The following is a 21,905-nucleotide window of genomic DNA, read 5'->3' as shown; positions in this document are numbered from 1 at the left end:
ACTAATGAGGAGGTATTGAATAGGATTGGGGAGAAGAGAAGTTTGTGGCACAACTTGACTAGAAGAAGGGATCGGTTGGTAGGACATGTTTTGAGGCATCAAGGGATCACAAATTTAGCATTGGAGGGCAGCGTGGAGGGTAAAAATCGTAGAGGGAGACCAAGAGATCAGTACACTAAGCAGATTCAGAAGGATGTAGGTTGCAGTGGGTACTCGGAGATGAAGAAGCTTGCACAGGATAGAGTAGCGTGGAGAGCTGCATCAGGTCAGTCTCAGGACTGAAGACCACAACAACAACAATCCCACATGCTAAATAATACAAATTAGGGATATAATATTACTGGAACATACCAACACAGAATCACACATTTGCTATACATGGGTGATCTAAAACTACTGGCAGCAACAAATCAACAACTCAACCAATTACTAAAGATAACAGAAGTATTCAGCAGTGATAGAAATATGGCTTTTGGAGCAGACAAATGTAAGAAAAATAGCATCGATTACATATTGGATAACCACAGCGACTGCATAGAAGCGATGGAAAAAACAGTTACCTATAAATATCTAGGATACAGACAAAAATAGGAATAGATAATACAAATATTAAAGAAAAACTAAAAGAAAAATATAGACAAATACTAACAAAAATACTGAAAACAGAATTGACAGCAAGAAACAAGACAAAAGCTAAAAATACTTATGCTATACCAATATTTACCTACTCATTTGGAGTAGTGAAATGGAGTAACACAGACCTAGAAGCACTCAATACACTTACATGACCACAATGCCACAAATATAGAATACATCACATACATTCAGCAACAGAAAGATTCACATTAAGCAGAAAGGAAGGAGGAAGAGGATTTATCGACAAAAAAACCTACATTATGGACAGGTAGACAATTTAAGAAAATTCTTTCTAGAACGAGCAGAAACTAGCAAAATACACAAAGCAATCACTCATATAAATACATCGGCTACACCACTGCAATTTCATAACCACTTCTACAACCCTTTCGATCACATAACATCAACAGATACAAAGAAAGTAAATTGGAAAAAGAAAACACTACATGGCAAGCACCCGTATCATCTAACACAGCCACACATCGATCAAGATGCATCCAACACATGGCGAAGAAAAGGCAATATATACAGTGAAATGGAAGGATTCATGATTGCAATATAGGATCAAACAATAAACACCAGATATTACAGCAACCATGTTATTAAAGATCCCAATTCCACAACAGATAAATGCAGACTTTGCAAACAACAAATAGAAACAGTAGATCACATCACAAGCGGATGTACAATACTAGCAAAAACAGAATACCTCAGAAGACATGACAATGTAGCAAATATAATACATCAACAACTTCCCATACAATATAAACTAATAAAACAACACGTTCCCACATACAAGTATGCACCACAAAATGTACTGGAGAATGATGAATACAAATTATACTGGAACAGAACCATTATAACAGATAAAACAACACCACATAACAAACCTGACATCATACTCACCAATAAAAAGAAGGAAGTAACACAACTAATCAAAATATCCATACCCAATAAAACAAATATACAGAAGAAAACAGGAGAAAAAATTGAAAAATACATCCAACTGGCTGAGGAAGTCAAGGACATGTGGCATCAGGATAAAGTTGACATTGTACCAATTATACTATCAACTACAGGAGACATACCATACAATATCCACCAGTACATCAATGCAATACAGCTACATCCAAATGTATATATACAACTACAGAAATCTGTAATTATTGATACATGTTCAATTACCCAAAAGTTCCTAAATGCAATGTAACATATACCACACAGTTAAATTAATTTGCTGCCAGGTTTGACTGAGGTTTGTCAACATCTAATTTACTTTGCTTTGTAAAATAAGTAGCTGACAAAACCATCACTACCTTGATATTAATTTTGCCACTTTTCTGGTAGAAACAGAAACAAAAATGAAACTCATTTGTAGCATAATATTGAAAAAATTTCCAATGTGAGTATTCATGAAAACACCTCTGAAATTAAGAAACAATCGTACAAAGAAATATGCGTAATTTACAAATCTGCAAGAACAGTATCCTGGACACTTCCTGGGTGCTGGGTGCAACTGCTTCACATGTCTACAATGCGATTTTGTAAACATCTCTATGGCAACACTTCTTCATAGCTCCTTAAACAACTGTTGTTTTCACTTGCAGCCATTTGCACTTTGCAGTTGGAAAATGTCAAAGGTGCTGCCAGGTATCAGAAAATTCCTAAGTTAATGCAACTGTAGGAGTGTGTTGGTGATAAACAATAAATGCATTAAAACTTCATTCATGATGTGACATTTTTTCAAGCATCTCAGTGTTTATGACGTCATATCTCCTGAACTATGTATGGTACTGTGGTATAATGTTGTGGGTGCATTTAGCAGCATATGAGGGTACTGTCTGCGAAATTTATCACAAATAGAGTTAGAAGTAATAAATTTAAACATCGTGCATGTTGTGGTAGTTTTTCACACATTTCATTATTTGACATCATATCTCCTGAACTATAATAGCCCACAGTGATTGTTGCCTTGACAGTAAGGGAGATGTGTACCAACTGTGGTTGAAATCAGACTATTGGTTTAGGAAGAGTTGTGGAACATTCACACATATGTACATTCATTTTTATAATAACTGGTGATCAAAAAGTCAGTATAAATTTGAAAACTTAATAAACCATGGAATAATGTAGATAGAGAGGTAAAAATTGACACACATGCTTGGAATGACATGGGGTTTTATTAGATTAAAAAAAAAGTTCACAAAATGTATGTCTGACAGATGGCGCTGGACAGCAAAACATCAATGACTGCGCATGACAGTCGTGTATAAAAGAAGCTGTAATGAGAGGGAGAATCAGATGTGCCAGCATTCGCAGCATGTTGACGTTGCCTGAAAATGCGCTTTTAGTGAAGCTGTATTATCAGAATGGGGAATGTGCTAGTTCAGCATTACGATCCTATCGCCATAGGAAGGGGATTCGAATGGATAAAGGTCCGTTGACAAATGCAGCTGTGGCGAAAATGATTTCGAAGTCACAGGTTGTTTAGACTATAGACCCTGTAGTGGCCGACCGAGCACAAGGCGTAATGCTGCTGAGACAGTTCAGGAAGAAATGGAGACTAGAGGGTTCATCTATGCACGGGGAAGTCAGTGCTCGTGCAGTCGCACATCGCACCGGCATTCCATACACTACTGTTTGGTTGGCACTTAGGCTTACCCTCCAATGCTATCTGCACAAAATCCATCAGCATCGTGAACTGTTACCTGGCGATTTAGTGAAGCAGAGGGCATTTGCAGTGTGGACGTTTCAAAAGATGGCGGAAAATGACGATTGGTTGAGTAACATGTTGTGGACCGATGAAGCTCATTTCACACTCTGAGGGTCTGTCAACGCCCACAGCTGCAGAATTTGAGCTACCGAAAATCCTAGAACTGTCGTGGAAACTCCATTGCACAACGAGAAAGTCTCGGTATGGGTTGGATTTACCACATCTACCGTTATGGGGCCTTTTTTCTTTGAGGAAATGCGTGATTCTGGTTTTGTAACTGCTACCGTGACAGGTGAGAGGTACGCCGATTGTTACAGAATCGCATCATCCCCAGCCTGGCTGATAAACACCTGCTGGAATGTACGATGTTTATGCAGGATGGCGCTCCACCCCATATTGCTAGACACGTGAAAGATCTCTTGCACGTCATTTGGTGATGATCGTGTGCTCAGCCACCACTTTCATGCTTGGCCTCCCAGGTACCCAGACCTCAGTCCGTGCGATTATTGGCTTTGGGTTTACCTGAAGTTGCAAGTGTATCGATCGACCGACATCTCTAGAGATGCTGAAAGACAACATCCGACACCAATGCCTCACCATAACTCCGGACATGCTTTACAGTGGTGTTCACAACATTATTCCTCGACTACAGCTATTGTTGAGGAATGATGGTGGACATATTGAGCATTTCCTGTAAAGAACACCATCTTTGCTTTGTCTTACTTTGTTATGCTAATTATTGCTATTCTGATCAGATGAAGTGCTATCTGTTGGACATTTTTTGAACTTTTGTATTTTTTTGGTTTTAATAAAACCCCAAGTCATTCCAAGCATGTGTGTCAGTCTGTACCTCTCTATCTACATTATTCTGTGATTTATTCAGTTTTCAAATTTATACTGACTTTTTGATCACCTGGTAAATATGGAGTTTGGGCTTAAGAATAATGAACTCGCTTAACGGCAGTAGCTTTACTTCCGTATGTGGAAAAGTCATCAACCAGTGTTGCGATCCAGCAGACTGCAAGTTTTCGTCTAGATAATTTTATGGTGAAATGCGATTAAATGTTTGTATAAATACAAAAAATAAAAAGTGATACAGTAGCCCCTCTGACAGCAGCATTTCCAGCTGGTTTTCTTTCCCCAGGAAATCCAGCTCATCTCAAGCCCAAGTGTAACAGTATGTGTGCTAGACAAGTCTCAAGAAAATGCATCACATTATTGCATTTCCATTCTGTTGTACCAACTCTGGTAGTCTCAGCATGACATTACTATTATTTTTATGGCTAACAACAATGTTTGCAGTGTTTGATGGATAGAACATAACACACTATTTTGCATTGTACCATCCACTAATGCAAATGAAGTAGGTGTCCTAGAGCTGTTACACTATCCCCCATGGGGCACTGGCAGCCATCAGCACCCATCCATCAGCTCGTTTGTGGGTAGACATAGCTAGGATAAGCTATCCACCAGGCAGTGTCATTGCCCACTTTCTACGTTTGCGCAAGCCACTTCACCCTTGCCTGTAAGCATTTGGCCATTGCAATGTGATCACATAGGCTTTGACCCAGCTGTCTGACTGCCACATATCAGCCATTACAGCTGTTCACCCTTTGCTGCCCACCACTGACCCTTGGTGTCCGGCTGCCATTGGACTGGCACTTGGAGCGAGAACAGGTTGTGCTAGAGTAAGTATGATAGGGCTACAACTGTTTGTATTATTAATAAATGACATGCCAATTAGTATTAGTTACAGTGTCTCACTTTTTCTCAGTGACATGATTATCTATGAGGAAATCTTCGCTGTGGTGAAATCTTTTCTGGTAACAATTGTAATATTCAGCCAGATGTCGACAAGACATCAACCTGTTGCTATGACTGGCAAATGGCTGTAAATGTAGAGAAATCCAGCTGTCAACTTCCCAAAATGTAAAAATATAGATTTTTTTGATCACACAGTTGATGAATCTCAACATGAACCAAGAATGTGATAACGGGTACAGATTGACAGTTTGAGAATATGAACTGAAAGAAATAGTACAGGCTTAGTTTTTGGTTAAGCAAATGACCGGCTCTAATTCATTGATAAGATTTAGTGTTTAATACTTGTGCTTTGGGAACTCGTTTGAACTTTCTCCAGATGTGTGAGCTTTCTAAAGAAAATGGTCATATCTCTGTACTCTCAATAATAATAGGAAATAAATACGTTAAAAAGCATCTCGCAGCAAGTCAAGCTGTGACTTGATAAATACAGTTTTAAGGGATTTGCTGTAAATGCAAAAATTCTTCTGAGGACATTTGAACGCAATATCCAAATAACTCCATCAATATTAAATTTTTGTTTGTTTGTAACCTGATAAGTAAACGTTTCAACAGTCACCATATCCATTCTCAAGAAATCTTGGAAACTACCAGACATCCATTTTTATGATGTGGGTTCAATGACAAATACTACATAAATTTCTAATAATTACTAATTAGTAACAAATTCCTAAAAAATTACTACTCCCAAATAGTGCACTGTTATTTATATTGGTTTATGGATGGAAGTACCACTGGTGAATGGGTCTGATGATAAATGGAATGAGTTCTACTCAACCCTGTTGAGTCATTATTACTATTGCTGTCCAGTCAGAGACCAGACAGTAATTATATGCTGTCAGTATGGACATTATCCTAGACTAAAGCTCCCACCAAATCTGCTTAGACTCAAGCAGAGTATACATGATGGAAACTTGCTTTATGAAGCTGCTACTCTGCAGGTTTTCAAGGAAACACACAATCAGACAAAGAAAACTTTTAAAATTGAAATTGCTAACTTATGGAATTCAATCATACCTAACTGGAAGAGTGCAGAAAGTTGAAATAAGCAGTTCACATAATATGCAAAAAACTGCTGATTTCTCAAACTGGGGAACAATCAAGAATGGGGTGCCACAAGGTTCGGTCTTGGGTCCTCTGCTGTTATTAATATATATTAATGACTTGCCATTCTATATTCATGAAGATGCAAAGCTGGTATTTTTTGCTAATGATACAAGTATAGCTGTCACACCCAACAGACAAGAATTAACTGATGAAATTGTAAACGATGTTTTTCAGAAAATCGTTAAGTGGTTCTGTGCAAATGGGCTCTCATTAAACTTTGGCAAAACACAGTATATACAGTTCCACACAGTAAATGGAATGACACCATTAATAAATATAGACTTCGATCAGAAATCAATAGCTAAGATAGAATATTCAAAATATCTAGGTGTATGCATTGATGAGGAGTTGAACTGGAAAAAACACACAGAAGATCTGCTGAAACGTTTGAGTTAAGCTACTTACGCTATTAGGGTCATTGCAAATTTTGGCGATATACATCTCAGTAAATTAGCTTAACACGCCTATTTTCATTCTCTGCATTTGTATGGCATCATATTCTGGGGTAACTCATCATCGAGTAAAAGAGTGATCATTGCACAAAAGCATGTAATCAGAATAATTGCTGGAGCTCATCTAAGATCATCCTGCAAACACTTATTTAACACTTTCGCTGTGGCTGACGCTTATAAGTGTCACAACAAGCCATGAGCCAGTGCGGCTGACACTTATAAGCGTCCGCGCTCACTGTCGGATTACGCAGTCTAGTTGCAGCGGCTAAGCTAGCATAAAAGCGTGTACATCTTTGTGTGGTCAGTTATCGAACATATATTGTTTGTAATGGAGACTAATGAACAGACACCTGGACCTTCCAATGTGAAAAGGAGCAGAAAAAGTGTTAAATTGACAGAGGAACAGTTACTTAGTGTACTAGACGACAGTGATTTTCCGTGTAGTGAGGATGAGGCATACCACGGAGATTATCATTTAGAGGCTGCAGAAGAATTGCAGAGTGATGATAGCGTGGAAGCATAGCTTTCGAATCTGTTTCATGACAGTACCTGCCCTTTCAAAGTGTTACCGGCCCGCACTCGCACGTTGCCGGGCCGCATTGGAGAGTTGTGCGCCTGCAGCGAAAGTGTTAAAGAGCTTGGGATCTTAACTGTTTTTCAGTTTTGAAATTTGTTATTAACAATCCGAACAAATTCAAAAGTAATAGCAGTATACATGGCTACAACACTAGGAGAAAGGATGATCTTCACTAATCAAGGTTAAATCTAACTTTGGCTCAGAAGGGGTAAAATTATACTGCCACAAAAATCTTTGGTCACTTACCTAATAGCATCAAAAGTATGACAGATAGCCATGTAGCATTTAAAAGGAAATTAAAAGAATTTCTGAATTGCAACTCCTCATACTCATTAGATGAATTTTTGGATATAGTAAATGGGTAATTTCCCCACCCCAACCAAAAAAAATTGTCATGTAATATTTTGTGTAGTGTAATATCTTGTATAGACACCTTTTATTAACCTGACACGTTCCACATCATTATGAAGTGTCGTATTCATGATCTATGGAACAAGTACTAACCTAATCTAATCTAATCAGATTAACAGCAGACCTACAGAACAGTCTGACAACATAAGCAAAGCATCTTGGGAGCTAATTGAGATACACCATGAGAGTCCCAAGAAGATGAACATGGAACCATTCAGCAGCATAAAACATGATGGAAACATTATAAAAAATGCAAATACTGTATGTAATATTCTTAATAACTACTTCATTTCTGTCGTATTATAGATACGCAGGGAGAGACCCTATGTCACCTCACTCAGTGTACTGAGTTTGAATTTGTGGAAGTGGCTGAGCAGGAGCCATATAAGGCAGTACACTTGCTAAAGAAAAATTTTTCACCTGGATAGGATGACATATCAAGTGAAATTACTAAGGTGAGCTTAAAGGGAATCTCAAATTCTCTTATCGACCTGATTAAATGCAGCATTAGAGAAAACATGTATCCAGCTGTTCTAGAAATGAGTGTAGTGAAACTAGGGTTTAAAAGGAGGAGGAGGAGGAGCATGTCTCCATCTACAGACCAAAATCATAATTTCCATCTTTAGTAAGATATTCAAATTTATTATCGTATCCTAGCTAAGTGTCTTTTTCACAAAACGCAAAGTGCTTGTAGGTTGTGGCTTCAGAAAAGCTAAGTACAACTACAAAGCTATACAGTTGTTTTAAAAAATTTACTATCTGTTGGAGCAGAGAACACAGAGTGCAGGAATACTTTTTCGATCCGACAAAAACATTCAACATGGTAAAACAGAGATAACTTCTAAAAAAAAAGACTGAAGTCCTATTGCATTCAGGACCATTCATGAACTTTCTATTTAGATACCGGTTGAATCACAAACAGTGCACTAAACTGTCATACAAACTAGATAATAAAATTATGAAATTTCAATCCATCACTGAAACAACAATACAAGGTTACTCAGGGCTCAATCTTTGGTCCGTTTCTCTTCCTCATACATCTCAAAGACACTGCACAATTCGTTAACTCCCATATAGTAATCTGTGAAGGTGACACCTCAATCTTATTCTATAGTAGGAAATGTAAGGAGCCAGAATCTTTCGCTACTAGTGCTGTAACAGAAGTTACGAAATACTTCAGTTGTTACGGTTTCGAGGTGAATGTCACCAAATGTCAATTACTGGCATTTAAAATAGGCAGTCCTCACCACAACAAAGATAATAATGTATGCAACACCTCAACAACAGAAACTGGGAGCTGTATTCTTGAGTGTGTAAGTTGTTGAAAATTTGTGGTGGACAAACTACATGTATTTTAAATGTGGTGTCTGTTTTCTCGGGCATCTGGGGGGGGGGGGGGGGGAAGACACCATTTTTATACAATTATGGTGATTATAGCCAGTGATCCCTTCAGTGCAGATGTTCACTAAGCTTGAACTCTTATGGGAATCTGCGAGATGCTGCAAATAGTGAGGCTAAGAGCAGGAGCACTACATCTACATCTACATCTATATCTATACTCCGCGAGCCACCTTACGGTGTGTGGCGGAGGGTACTTATTGTACCACTATCTGATCCCCCCTTCCCTGTTCCATTCACGAATTGTGCGTGGGAAGAACGACTGCTTGTAAGTCTCCGTATTTGCTCTAATTTCTCGGATCTTTTCATTGTGATCATTACGCGAGATATATGTGGGCGGTAGTAATATGTTGCCCATCTCTTCCCGGAATGTGCTCTCTCGTAATTTCGATAATAAACCTCTCCGTATTGCGTAACGCCTTTCTTGAAGTGTCCGCCACTGGAGCTTGTTCAGCATCTCCGTAACGCTCTCGCGCTGACTAAATGTCCCCATGACGAATCGCGCTGCTTTTCGCTGGATCATGCCTATCTCTTCTATTAATCCAACCTGGTAAGGGTCCCATACTGATGAGCAATACTCAAGAATCGGACGAACAAGTGTTTTGTAAGCTACTTCTTTCATCGATGAGTCACATTTTTTTAGAATTCTTCCTATGAATCTCAACCTGGCGCCTGCTTTTCCCACTATTTGTTTTATGTGATCATTCCACTTCAGATCGCTCCGGATAGTAACTCCTAAGTATTTTACGGTCGTTACCGCTTCCAATGATTTACCACCTATGGCATAATCGTACTGGAATGGATTTCTGCCCCCATGTATGCGCATTATATTACATTTATCTACGTTTAGGGAAAGCTGCCAGCTGTCGCACCATGCATTAATCCTCTGCAGGTCCTCCTGGAGTACGTACGAGTCTTCTGATGTTGCTACTTTCTTGTAGACAACCGTGTCATCTGCAAATAGCCTCACGGAGCTACCGATGTTGTCAACTAAGTCATTTATGTATATTGTAAACAATAAAGGTCCTATCACGCTTCCCTGCGGTACTCCCGAAATTACCTCTACATCTGCAGATTTTGAACCGTTAAGAATGACATGTTGTGTTCTTTCTTCTAGGAAATCCTGAATCCAATCACAAACCTGGTCCGATATTCCGTAAGCTCGTATTTTTTTCACTAAACGTAAGTGCGGAACCGTATCAAATGCCTTCCTGAAGTCCAGGAATACGGCATCAATCTGCTCGCCAGTGTCTACGGCACTGTGAATTTCTTGGGCAAATAGGGCGAGCTGAGTTTCACATGATCTCTGTTTGCGGAATCCATGTTGGTTATGATGAAGGAGATTTGTATTATCTAAGAACGTCATAATACGAGAACACAAAACATGTTCCATTATTCTACAACAGATTGACGTAAGCGAAATAGGCCTATAATTATTCGCATCTGATTTATGACCCTTCTTGAAAATGGGAACGACCTGTGCTTTCTTCCAGTCGCTAGGTACTTTACGTTCTTCCAGCGATCTACGATAAATTGCTGATAGAAAGGGGGCAAGTTCTTTAGCATAATCACAGTAGAATCTTAAGGGTATCTCGTCTGGTCCGGATGCTTTTCCGCTACTAAGTGATAGCAGTTATTTTTCAATTCCGATATCGTTTATTTCAATATTTTCCATTTTGGCGTCCGTGCGACGGCTGAAGTCAGGGACCGTGTTACGATTTTCCGCAGTGAAACAGTTTCGGAACACTGAATTCAGTATTTCTGCCTTTCTTCGGTCGTCCTCTGTTTCGGTGCCATCGTGGTCAACGAGTGACTGAATAGGGGATTTAGATCCGCTTACCGATTTTACATATGACCAAAACTTTTTAGGGTTCTTGTTTAGATTGTTTGCCAATGTTTTATGTTCGAATTCGTTGAATGCTTCTCTCATTGCTCTCTTTACGCTCTTTTTCGCTTCGTTCAGCTTTTCCTTATCAGCTATGATTCGACTACTCTTAAACCTATGATGAAGCTTTTCTTTGTTTCCGTAGTACCTTTCGTACATGATTGTTATACCACGGTGGATCTTTCCCCTCGCTTTGGACCTTAGTCGGTACGAACTGGACGATGTTTCTGAATTTTTTCCATTTTTGTTCCACATCCTCTTCCTCAGAAATGAACGTTTGATGGTGGTCACTCAGATATTCTGCGATTTGTGCCCTATCACTCTTGTTAAGCAAATATATTTTCCTTCCTTTCTTGGCATTTCTTATTACACTTGTAGTCATTGATGCAACCACTGACTTATGATCACTGATACCCTCTTCTACATTCACGGAGTCGAAAAGTTCCGGTCTATTTGTTGCTATGAGGTCTAAAACGTTAGCTTCACGAGTTGATTCTCTAACTATCTGCTCGAAGTAATTCTCGGACAAGGCAGTCAGGATAATGTCACAAGAGTCTCTGTCCCTGGCTCCAGTTCTGATTGTGTGACTATCCCATTCTATACCTGGTAGATTGAAGTCTCCCCCTATTATAATAGTATGATCACGAAACTTCTTCACGACGTTCTGCAGGTTCTCTCTGAGGCGCTCAACTACTACGGTTGCTGATGCAGGTGGTCTATAGAAGCATCCGACTATCATATCTGACCCACCTTTGATACTTAACTTAACCCAGATTATTTCACATTCGCATTCGCTAATAACTACATCTGTAGTGTGTGGTATAAGTTGAGAATTTGGGTCTGACAGGAGACGTGCTACAGTAGTCCATGCAGTTGTGGTGACTGATGTGTCTGGATGGTGTAGTAGTCAGAGAATCTGCCTAGTAAGCAGGAGGCCCGAATTCAAATCAAGGGCCGGCATAAATTTTCAACTTGTCCCATTAATGTAAATCAATGCCCATAGGCAGCGTATGTCTTTAATTGCTTTGTTTCTTGATATACGAATTTTGTATGAGGAAAGGTCAGCAGTGCCACATATCTCCTTAGGCAGCTTGCAAACATAGTTCCTAGCCAGACATTGATAATAGTGTGTTATGAGACAACTCCACCCTCCTCAGTTACGGGATTGAACTATGAGACTGTGGAACTGAGGTACACCTAAAAAGAATAATATTATAGAAAAAAAGTCAGTAAGACTTATACATGGGATAGGCTGTAGAATTTCATGTTGTTAAGTGTTTGTGCAGCACCAATACCTAACAACATATTCTCTGTACATATTTAAATTAGTTACATTTTTAATGAGTCAATCAACAGGCGGTATCAAGAGCAGTGATTTACATGATCACAACAGCTGGATGAAATTTTAAAAATTTCTGAAAAAGAACAACATTAAATACATCAGATTGAAGGCCATACATCAATGGCTTGATTAAGTTTAACAAACTACCAAATTCTCTTATGAGGAATGATTTTCATACAAAATTCAAATCTTTTCAGATAGAAAAAATGTTTACCTTCATTCAATGAATTTTGAGACAGTGATTGTAACGTGGACCAGCAGCATATTGGCTGTAACGTAATAAATGTATAAAATAGATATAAGATGCAACAATTGCTGTAGAAAACATATTTTCTAAGTCTAATTATTGTCATACTGATGTTTGTAAGAGCCATCACTGTATTGGCTTAAGTCAAAGAAAATGTAAATGAAAGAAAGAAAGAAAGGTTGTGACTAAACAAAAACAGCATACAATCATAAAATTTTATCTCTGTGAGGAATCCAATTTAGCGATAAAGCTGTCCAATCAGTGCCACGTGGTTACAAAGATCCTTCAGCCCATTTAGCACATAAAGGAGAGCTTCAGTGCACTAAATAACAGAGTGATATATCCTGTCACATCACTCAATTAGTAAGAAATAGTGGCAGACACCAGAGTGCTGCCTATAGCTGCCCATGAGCTACACACAAAAATTGGCAGTAGGGAAATTCACAGAAACACTTGAAGTGTCTTGTGGAAACTTTAATAGAAATTCTACGAAGCCCTTGGTTAGTAAAATCTGTGACTAATCTTGAGCTCCTATAATGACTGTGAAGATTAAATAACATTAATAATTGATTACATGGAAGCATATAAGGAATCATTTTTGCAATATATCCTTTGTGGTTGTAACGAAGGAGAATCTCAATGTACATTGCAGGTTTTTGCAGAGTATTTTTACGTAGATAGAGTACTGAAAATATTTGAAGACTTACTTTCTTTTTGCTTTTACTGTGCTTGTAACCACAGATTCACTTGCTATTCAGTCACTTAACAGATGCTATGTCAAAATATTTTCTTAATACCACTTCTTCATTTACCTCAAATATGTCGTAATGCTAAATTTTGTGAGAGTATGTGTTAGTGACACACACACACACACACACACACACACACACACACACACAGAGCCCCTCTCCCTCCCTCCCACACATGTGACTGCAGTCTCAGGAAATTGAGGCCACACTGTGAGCAGCAGTGCATGATGGGAGTGGCAACTGGGTGGGGGTAAGAAGGAGGCTGGGGTGTGGAGAGGGAGGGATAGTTGGATAGGGGTGGCAGACAGTTACGTGCTGCTGCAGAGTGTGGAGGGCAAGGTGGAGAGAGGGTACGACAGGTATATGCAGTCGGGAGGTTAGACGCGAGGTGGGGGGGGGGGGGGGGGTTAGCGGAAAAGAAGAGAAGTAAGAAGACTGGGTGCAGTGGTGGAATTGGGGTTGTGTAGTGTGGGAATCTGAACAGGGAAGGGGCTGGATGGGAGAAGACAATGATTAATGAGGGTTGAGGCAAGGACGGTTAGGGGAACGTAGGATATATTGCAGGGAAAGTTCTCACCCGTGCAGTTCAGGAAAGCTGGTGTGGCATAGGCGGTGAAGCAGTCATTGAAATGAAGGATGTCATGTTTGGTGGTGTGCTCAGCAACAGGGTGCTCCATTCATTTCTTGGCCATAGTTTGTCGGTGCCCATTCATGCGGACAGACAGCTTGTTTGGTTGTCATGCCCATAGTAGCACAGTGGTTGCAGCTTAGCTTGTAGTTTACATGACTGGTTTCACAGGTAGCCCTGCCTTTGATGAGATAGGTGATGTTTGTGACTGGACTGGAGTAGGCGGTGGTGATAGGATGTATGGGACAGGTCTTGCATCTAGGTCTGTTACAGGGGTGTGAGCCATTAGATAATGGGTTGGGAGCAGGGGTTGTGTAGGGATGGACGAGTATATTGTGTAGGTTCCGTGGATGGCGGGATATGACAGTAGGATGGGTGGGAAAGATAATGGACAGGACATTTCTCATATCTGGGCACAGCGAGAGGTAGTCAGAACATTGGCGGAGAATGTAATTCAGTTGCTCCAGTCCCGGGTGGTACTGAGTTATGAGGGAATGCTCCTCTGTGGCCAGGCAGTGGGATTTTGGGAGTTGGTGGGAGAAGCCTTAGCCCCACAGAAATATCAGTCCTTTCCAAAGGCCTCACCTTTTGCCCCACTCCCCAAATTCAGTCAAGCAGGGCTTGTTAAAGAGCTTCTCTCCTTCTCCCAGTCCCTACAGTGGAAACACTTTTTCTTCACCAGTCCTACCAATCAGACTCAACCAAAGACCAATGTTGAACCCTGCCTAACTCAGTTCACTCCTCCATCCAATCATGATCCAGCCTCACTGCCGTCAAATCACCCTCTGTTAACTTTCCAGAATTCCTTAACCTCGAACCGTGCCTCACCATCATTCCCCAAATCCCTCAACATGCAAACTAACCTTACTTCCACAGAAAGAACAGTAGTCCACCATCTAAAAACTGATAATCCTACCTGCAGATAAAGGCTCCACCACTGTTGTTTTCAACTGCAAGGATTACCTGGCAGAAGGGATTCACCAGCTGTCAGATATGTCCACCTACGAACCTTGCCACAGTGACCCCATTCCATACCTCCATACCTTATACACCAATATAGGCTGAGTGTTTGTTTGTAGTTATATGTAAGAACTTCTCCTAGCCACCTGGACTGAAGTGGGCCAAATTTGACCCACAACTCCTTGCCCTGAGAGGAACAACATGGCAGTTAGGCATGCTTTTCATGCCCTTTCCATACAGGTTGCCCTGCACGACAGGCTTGTTTGTGTGGGAACAGTGTCGACCTGCTTTGCAGGGCAGCCTGCTTCATTTCTCTTTTACAGGGGCTGATGGGCATGCCTGACGGGAAGGTTGAGATGGATAGAGGAGGAGGGGGGGGGAGGGGGTAGGAGGGTATGAATAGGGAGAGAGAGGGGCAGGAGGAGATATAAAGACAGAGGAGGAGGGAAGGAGGAAATGGACAGGGAGAGAGGGTAGAGAAAGAGATGGACAGAAAGAGGGATGGAATGGATAGAGAGGTGTGATGAGATGGTCAGACATGGATGTCAGAAGGTGCTGAGCAGAGAGAGAGAGAGAGAGAGAGAGAGAGAGAGAGAGAGAGAGGAGAGGAGGAATTGGATGAAGAGATATAAGTGTTGTTTGTGACATACATGCATGCAGGTGAAACTACAGGGAAAAGGCTAGTGTGTGTGTGTGTGTGTGTGTGTGTGTGTGTGTGTGTGTGTGTGTGTGTGTGTAAAGCAGGCATCTACATTTGTGTGTCAGGATCTTCTCCCAAATGTCTGGATTGCTTTCGACCAAATTTTGCTTACAAACTGCAAACTTCATAAGTATTACCACTGTGGGATTAATAACCTCCTAGTTGCAATAGGAGCAAAGATATGTGATTTTTTTTTTTTCAGCCACTGCCATATAGGCTGCCTTGCATGACAGATGTGATGCGCTGGAGTAGTATCGGCGCAACTTATTGACCTGATTTGCAGGGCAGCCTACACGTGGAAGGCAAAACCTGTTATTCAAGCCCCTCGCATGCAGGCTAATCTTCAGAACAGGCATGTTGTGAGAGTGGTATTGGTCTGCTTTATATATCTATTTTGCATGGGCTACACATTTTTATGGCTACAGCTGAGCAGAGACAGGGGAGAGGGAGGATATGGATAGAGAGAGAAGTGGGAAGAGCAGATGGACAGAAAGAATGGAGAGGAGGGGATGGACAGGGAAGGGGGGGATGTTAGGTAGTATTGGCAAGCCTTTTACAAGTGGGGATGGGCATGGTTGAGGAGATGGATAGTGAAACAGTTGGAAGAGGAGAGGATGGACAGAGAGAGAGGGGGAGAATAAAATGGACAGGGAGAAGGGAGGAAAAGCTGGACATATAGAGAGGGAGGAGGCATGTTGTGCTGGGAGTATTGGGATGCGTTATAGGGACTACATGTACAGATGGACACAGATAAGCACGGGGAGTAGGTGGAGGGTGAGAAAGGGGGAGATGAGGTGGACAGAGGAGGTGGAAGGAGGTGATAGACAGAGAGGAGGAGGATATGGACAAAGAGTGAGAGGGGGAGATGGACAGAGAGAGTGTGGAGCAGGAGGAGATGAACATAAAGAGAGGTGAGGAGGAGCTGTACAGAGAGAGAGGGAGGTGGAGATGGAGAGACAGGAAAAATGGGGACGAGGAGGAGGAGGCAGACAGACAGAGGTGGGAGGATGTGGCTGGCAGAGACCCAGGGAAAGGGGGAAGGGGGGAAAGGAAGCTGTGTTGTGCAATATATGTGCCAGAACACATTTACACATATAGCTGTTTTGTTTTCCTCCTCACAGTTGATTTTAACTATTTAAACAATTAGACAAATGTTTTGTGTGTTCAGTTGCATGTTGTCCTTTCATAAACTGGTAGTGCATAAGACCAATTTGTGGTGTTACACAACAGTATACAAAAAAACGAAAAATGTTGTATATTCTGAAGTTTTGTAGTTATATTGTGTACAAAAATTTTTAAAAACAATAAAAACTAAAACAAAGAAGCATTTTCATTCATATGCTATATGATTTATTATAATTTTTAATTCCATACCTTCAAAGCAGACAGTCGTAATAAGGGGCAGAAATTTTTTTCCTGAGACTGATCCCAGGGATACCCTGTTTAGAACATACATGCAATTCTCATACATCTTTAACAAATGTGAAGCATTGCCCATTTCGCTAGTACTTAATAAAAATGATACGGACACTAATGTATGTGGTAATTTCAATATTGATTTCATCTTGGATAGTACTGAACGAATGCATCTAGAGGTACTGATGTACATCATTGGTTTATTGCCTTGTGTTACCATTTCCTCCAAGAACAGGAGGACTTAGTGCATGCGCATTTGCTAATTTGTTTGTAATTTCAGCTGTTTTTCAGACAATAGATATAAGTCCTATAGCAAACAGTTTATCCGACCATGGTGATCAAATAGAAGCAATAAAGCATACCAGGCAATCAGGTTTAGCTATGATGAGAGGTGTAGTTTCACAGAATCATAAATGATGGCTCAGTCATAGCATTCAGAGATACCTTACTGGACAAACAATGGAAGCAGTGTACCAAGGGAATACAGAGATGAGAAAATTAATTCTTTCCCAAAAAAATATTCTTGCAACATTATACAATTTTTGCAGAAATGAAGAGAGGGAGTTGCTAACATAAGAGAACAATGACCTTTTACTCTCAGTTGATAGTAGGTATAAGCTAGATGATATTGCATTAATTAATAAGTTCTCCACCCAGCCTCAAATCAGAGGATCAGATCAGTTCTGGGATTTACACTGCAAATCGTGAGCTGTGGTTTTACACTACATGTGAGACTAGCATTTGGCAGCAGTAGCCACTTTCCTCAAATTTAGGGTCACCACTAATGAAAGTTAGAACCATAAAAGTCATTAGATTTATCTTGTTACCTAATTACTTTATCCCAGTATTATGAAAAGGACAAATTGCTGAGCATCGTATAGAGGAGATGTTGAGCCACAGCCTTTTTCCAAGTATATCTTCTCCTCCTGCGGTTCTTGAACACTGAATTTGCTCTCTCATATTTCACTGGTTTAGCTGTCTTTCTTTCATTTTTATTTATTTATTTATTTATTTTTAAAGTGTGGTAAATTATGAAACAGAATCGCTGACTATTGATTACCTTCAGGAGCTGAAATTTACTGCTGATTGACACACTTCCTAGCATTCAGAACTGTAGTTCCTTCCTTGGAGAGGTGAGAGGATATAAAACGGAAGCACAGGTTACACAGACACGAGGCTGAGAGAGACCCTTAATCGTAGTTGTTACATTAACACAAATTCCGTGAACAGTGAATCAAACCAGTGGAGTGTTGCAGATAAACTTAATAAACAAATATTTAAATAATAAGATGCGTAGTGGCCGTAAGTATGTGACAGCTAGACTAGAAATCAGTGTTACTGGAATACAGGTTCAAAGACGATATGTACTGTTCATTGTGTATCAGCCTGTATGAGTCTCCTTCACCTTTGCAATAACTGACTGCATGTGGTTCATGTAGAGATGCGGCAATGATAATGCTGTCTGGATTCCACATGTTAGCAATTGACCATCTAATTATGTGCCAACAGTGTGAAGTGTTCCTGTAATCACATCATATTATTTATATTAATTGTAGACTATTTTTACATTATTAGTCTTGCTCAATCCTTGAATGTTACTTGTCTGAATTTCTTTTTGTGTATTACATTGAATTATATATTGGAAGGGCTCAATACAGTGGATGGACATTTGTTGCTCACTGCTGCATTAAACAGTTAGTTCAGTTGAACAGGCTGCCAAGCAGCTCAGATATCTATGAAAAATATACACTAACAGAATTACGTCGGAAGTACCATTTTTAAGGGACACATATAGCTGCCTCTTGTCAAGGAATCAAACAGTGAGTTTGGGTGATGAGACCAAGAAGTCACATACAAACAATGATAAATCAAAATGAGGAATTTTGTGGAAACAATATTAATACCTTTTGGCATACATGATCTTGACCATCACAAGGAGAAAAAATTGTGATCAGATGAAGACTCTAGTATCTCATTTTAAATGGTTGAACTACATAAAACTGTCCTTTCAACAATATAAGTGGAAGATGCCTGTTTTCATCATAAGGACACTCAAATAAAATTTTGGAAAGTAACAAGGTGCCTTAGGACATAATTGCACGTTAGTTTTATATCTGTTACCTTACATCCATTCCAGAGAAAATTATGTTGATTGTTAGTGTGGTCTAACTGAATCACCCAGAGAAAATAGTATTGATTGTCAGTGTGGTCTAACTGAATCACCAACATTAGTAATATTTAAGGAGATGCATGTTAGGGAAAGGGTAGTAATAATGTGATAGGAATTGATACGTTTAGTTTTCTAGATCTCTGGTACAAATAACAAACTTAACTTTGGAATTGCACCTTGTTTCTTAAGCAACCATGTGATTTTAATTTTAGCGATTTTTGGTATAGGGATCTAAGGCATGTTTCATATCCTAATGCTGGAGACATCGTCAGAGGCTGTCAAGATTTATCATTAGGACACAAAATGCTGTACATATGAACATGGCTTTGAGCATGGTCTAATGGCAATGTAACAAAAGTCACCAATGATGGATTTATATTGGCCATGAAAACTTGCATTGTAGCCTTCTATTGTAATTCTTTGAAGTAGCAGTTAAGTGGCAAAATTTTGTTAGCGATGACTACAGCTCGATTCCTGTGTGATATCTGCAGCATATCATGTAGAATTTACCAGTTTGCTTGTCACTGACTCTGCAGAAATTTACAGAATTAACAGATTTTCCCTAGGGTTTGGCATAGTAAATCTTAGTATTAATTTAGTTATAATAGAGGGAAACATTCCACGTAGGAAATATATATCTAAAAACAAAGATGATGTGACTTACCAAATGAAAGTGCTGGCAGGTCGACAGACACACAAACAAACACAAACATACACACAAAATTCAAGCTTTCGCAACAAACTGTTGCCTCATCAGGAAAGAGGGAAGAAGAGGGAAAGACGAAAGGATGTGGGTTTTAAGGGAGAGGGTAAGGAGTCATTCCAATCCCGGGAGCGGAAAGACTTACCTTAGGGGGAAAAAGGACGGGTGTACACTCGCACACACACACATATCCATCCACACATATACAGACACAAGCAGACATATTTAAAGACAAAGAGTTTGGCCCCCTAAGGTAAGTCTTTCCGCTCCCGGGATTGGAATGACTCCTTACCCTCTCCCTTAAAACCCACATCCTTTCGTCTTTCCCTCTCCTTCCCTATTTCCTGATGAGGCAACAGTTTGTTGTGAAAGCTTGAATTTTGCGTGTATGTTTGTGTTTGTTTGTGTGTCTGTCGACCTGCCAGCACTTTCATTTGGTAAGTCACATCATCTTTGTTTTTAGTATTAATTTAGTGATACAAGGTGAATATTTGATATCATAATGCACACAATTCTAATTAGTTTAATATGTGCTGCAGAAGACATGATTACCAATTAATAACACCAAATTATTTTTGGTATAGTTGAGGAAAGCAACATACCAAGAAATAGTCAAAATTAATTGTAACATAATTGCAATTTTCCAGTGCTCCAATACTGAAGTTTCAAATAGAAAATTAATTTCAAAACTTTTGTACTAAGCTGTAATACAGCTTGTAGTTAGTAACTAGCACGATTCATTTTAGAAATATTTTATTTGTGTAACCAAAAGCTCCCTTGTAACAACTGTTTGATGAAATATATTTTGCACTAAACATTACATGCTTTTAATGTGAAATTATGCCCTGTGCAGGTACTCAGCAATGGGCCAGGGCCACGCAATTTCTGTCCTGGCACGTGCATACCACCATTCAGGAGGAGACCCACAGTATCTTCAAGCTGCTGTCGCTGGACTCAAACCATTTCGTGTGTCAAGTCAGAATGGAGGTGTGCTAGCAATGTTTCTTGACCAACTACCTTGGTATGAAGAATATCCTACACAGCCCTCCTCTTTTGTGTTAAATGGATTCATTTATTCGTTACTAGGACTGTATGATTTGCAGACAATTGCACCATCTGACACAGCTGCTGAGGCAGCAGATCTATTCAAGCGTGGTATGAGGTCACTCAAGACATTGCTACCACTGTTTGACACAGGTTTTGGGTCTGTTTATGATTTACGACATTTTACATTGGGAACAGCACCTAATCTAGCACGGTGGGACTACCATGCCACTCATGTCAACCAACTGCTGTTGCTTGCTACCATTGATTCGGATACCCTTCTGGCAGAAACAGCTGATCGTTGGGCAGGCTACATGATGGGCAAGCATGCAGCACACAACTGAAGCTGAACAATTTCTTTACAGCATGTGAAACATGTTATTTGGTAATCAACTTTATTTTGTTGTATGTACTTATGTTTGTCATGCTAAACTTCTCTCCGATGCTATGCATGGCTGTAAGAGACATAACACTGCATTATGGTAAGAAAGTTTACAGTATGATTTGTTCTTGGTAACATTACATGGTAAATGACTTTATTTTCTGTTAGTTTTAATAGATTTATACATTAGGATGATAAATCGGAAGCTTCATTATCATTTGGAAAAAAGAAATCTTTTATTGTGTGGGAGTTTGTGGGGGGGGGGATAAAAATAAAGCTAAATCCAATGATTAAATGGATGCTTATGAAAGAACTGACTGGCAGTCATTTTTGGAGTGAAGTTATTGAAGACTAATTTTCCCAGTCAGCTTTAAAAAAAAAAAATTAAAAAAAAAAAAAAAAATTACAGATGTGTGCCTTACCACACCAATGTTGATCCCATAGTAGGTTCTTAGTAAGTGTCATTATTTCATCAATAAGTAATATTTACTTTTTGTACCAATGATATTGGTAACCTAATTGTAGCATGTTGTTGGTTCCTTTCATTTTTACTTACATTTGGAG

General features: G+C 39.7%; 1 protein-coding gene across 2 annotated transcripts in view; it reads left to right on the top strand.

Moving 5' to 3' along the window:
- Nucleotides 1–21,533, top strand: part of LOC124789880 (D-glucuronyl C5-epimerase B) — a 418,486-nt gene extending 396,953 nt beyond the window's left edge. Inside the window, exon 9 of one of the 2 annotated variants that reach the window (XM_047257396.1) lies at nucleotides 20,769–21,533. In XM_047257396.1, coding sequence (XP_047113352.1) covers nucleotides 20,769–21,303 — 535 coding nt within the window. In that variant the 3' untranslated portion in view covers nucleotides 21,304–21,533. The remainder of the gene's footprint in view (nucleotides 1–20,768) is intronic. The other variant, XM_047257395.1, reaches the window with a different exon arrangement.
- The last annotated feature ends 372 nt before the right edge of the window (nucleotides 21,534–21,905 follow it).

Source organism: Schistocerca piceifrons, chromosome 3, assembly GCF_021461385.2.
Source record: "Schistocerca piceifrons isolate TAMUIC-IGC-003096 chromosome 3, iqSchPice1.1, whole genome shotgun sequence".
Classification (NCBI taxonomy): Eukaryota; Metazoa; Arthropoda; class Insecta; order Orthoptera; family Acrididae; genus Schistocerca; species Schistocerca piceifrons.
Note: the sequence above shows the minus strand (reverse complement) of the source record. Positions and strands in the feature narration are given on the sequence as shown.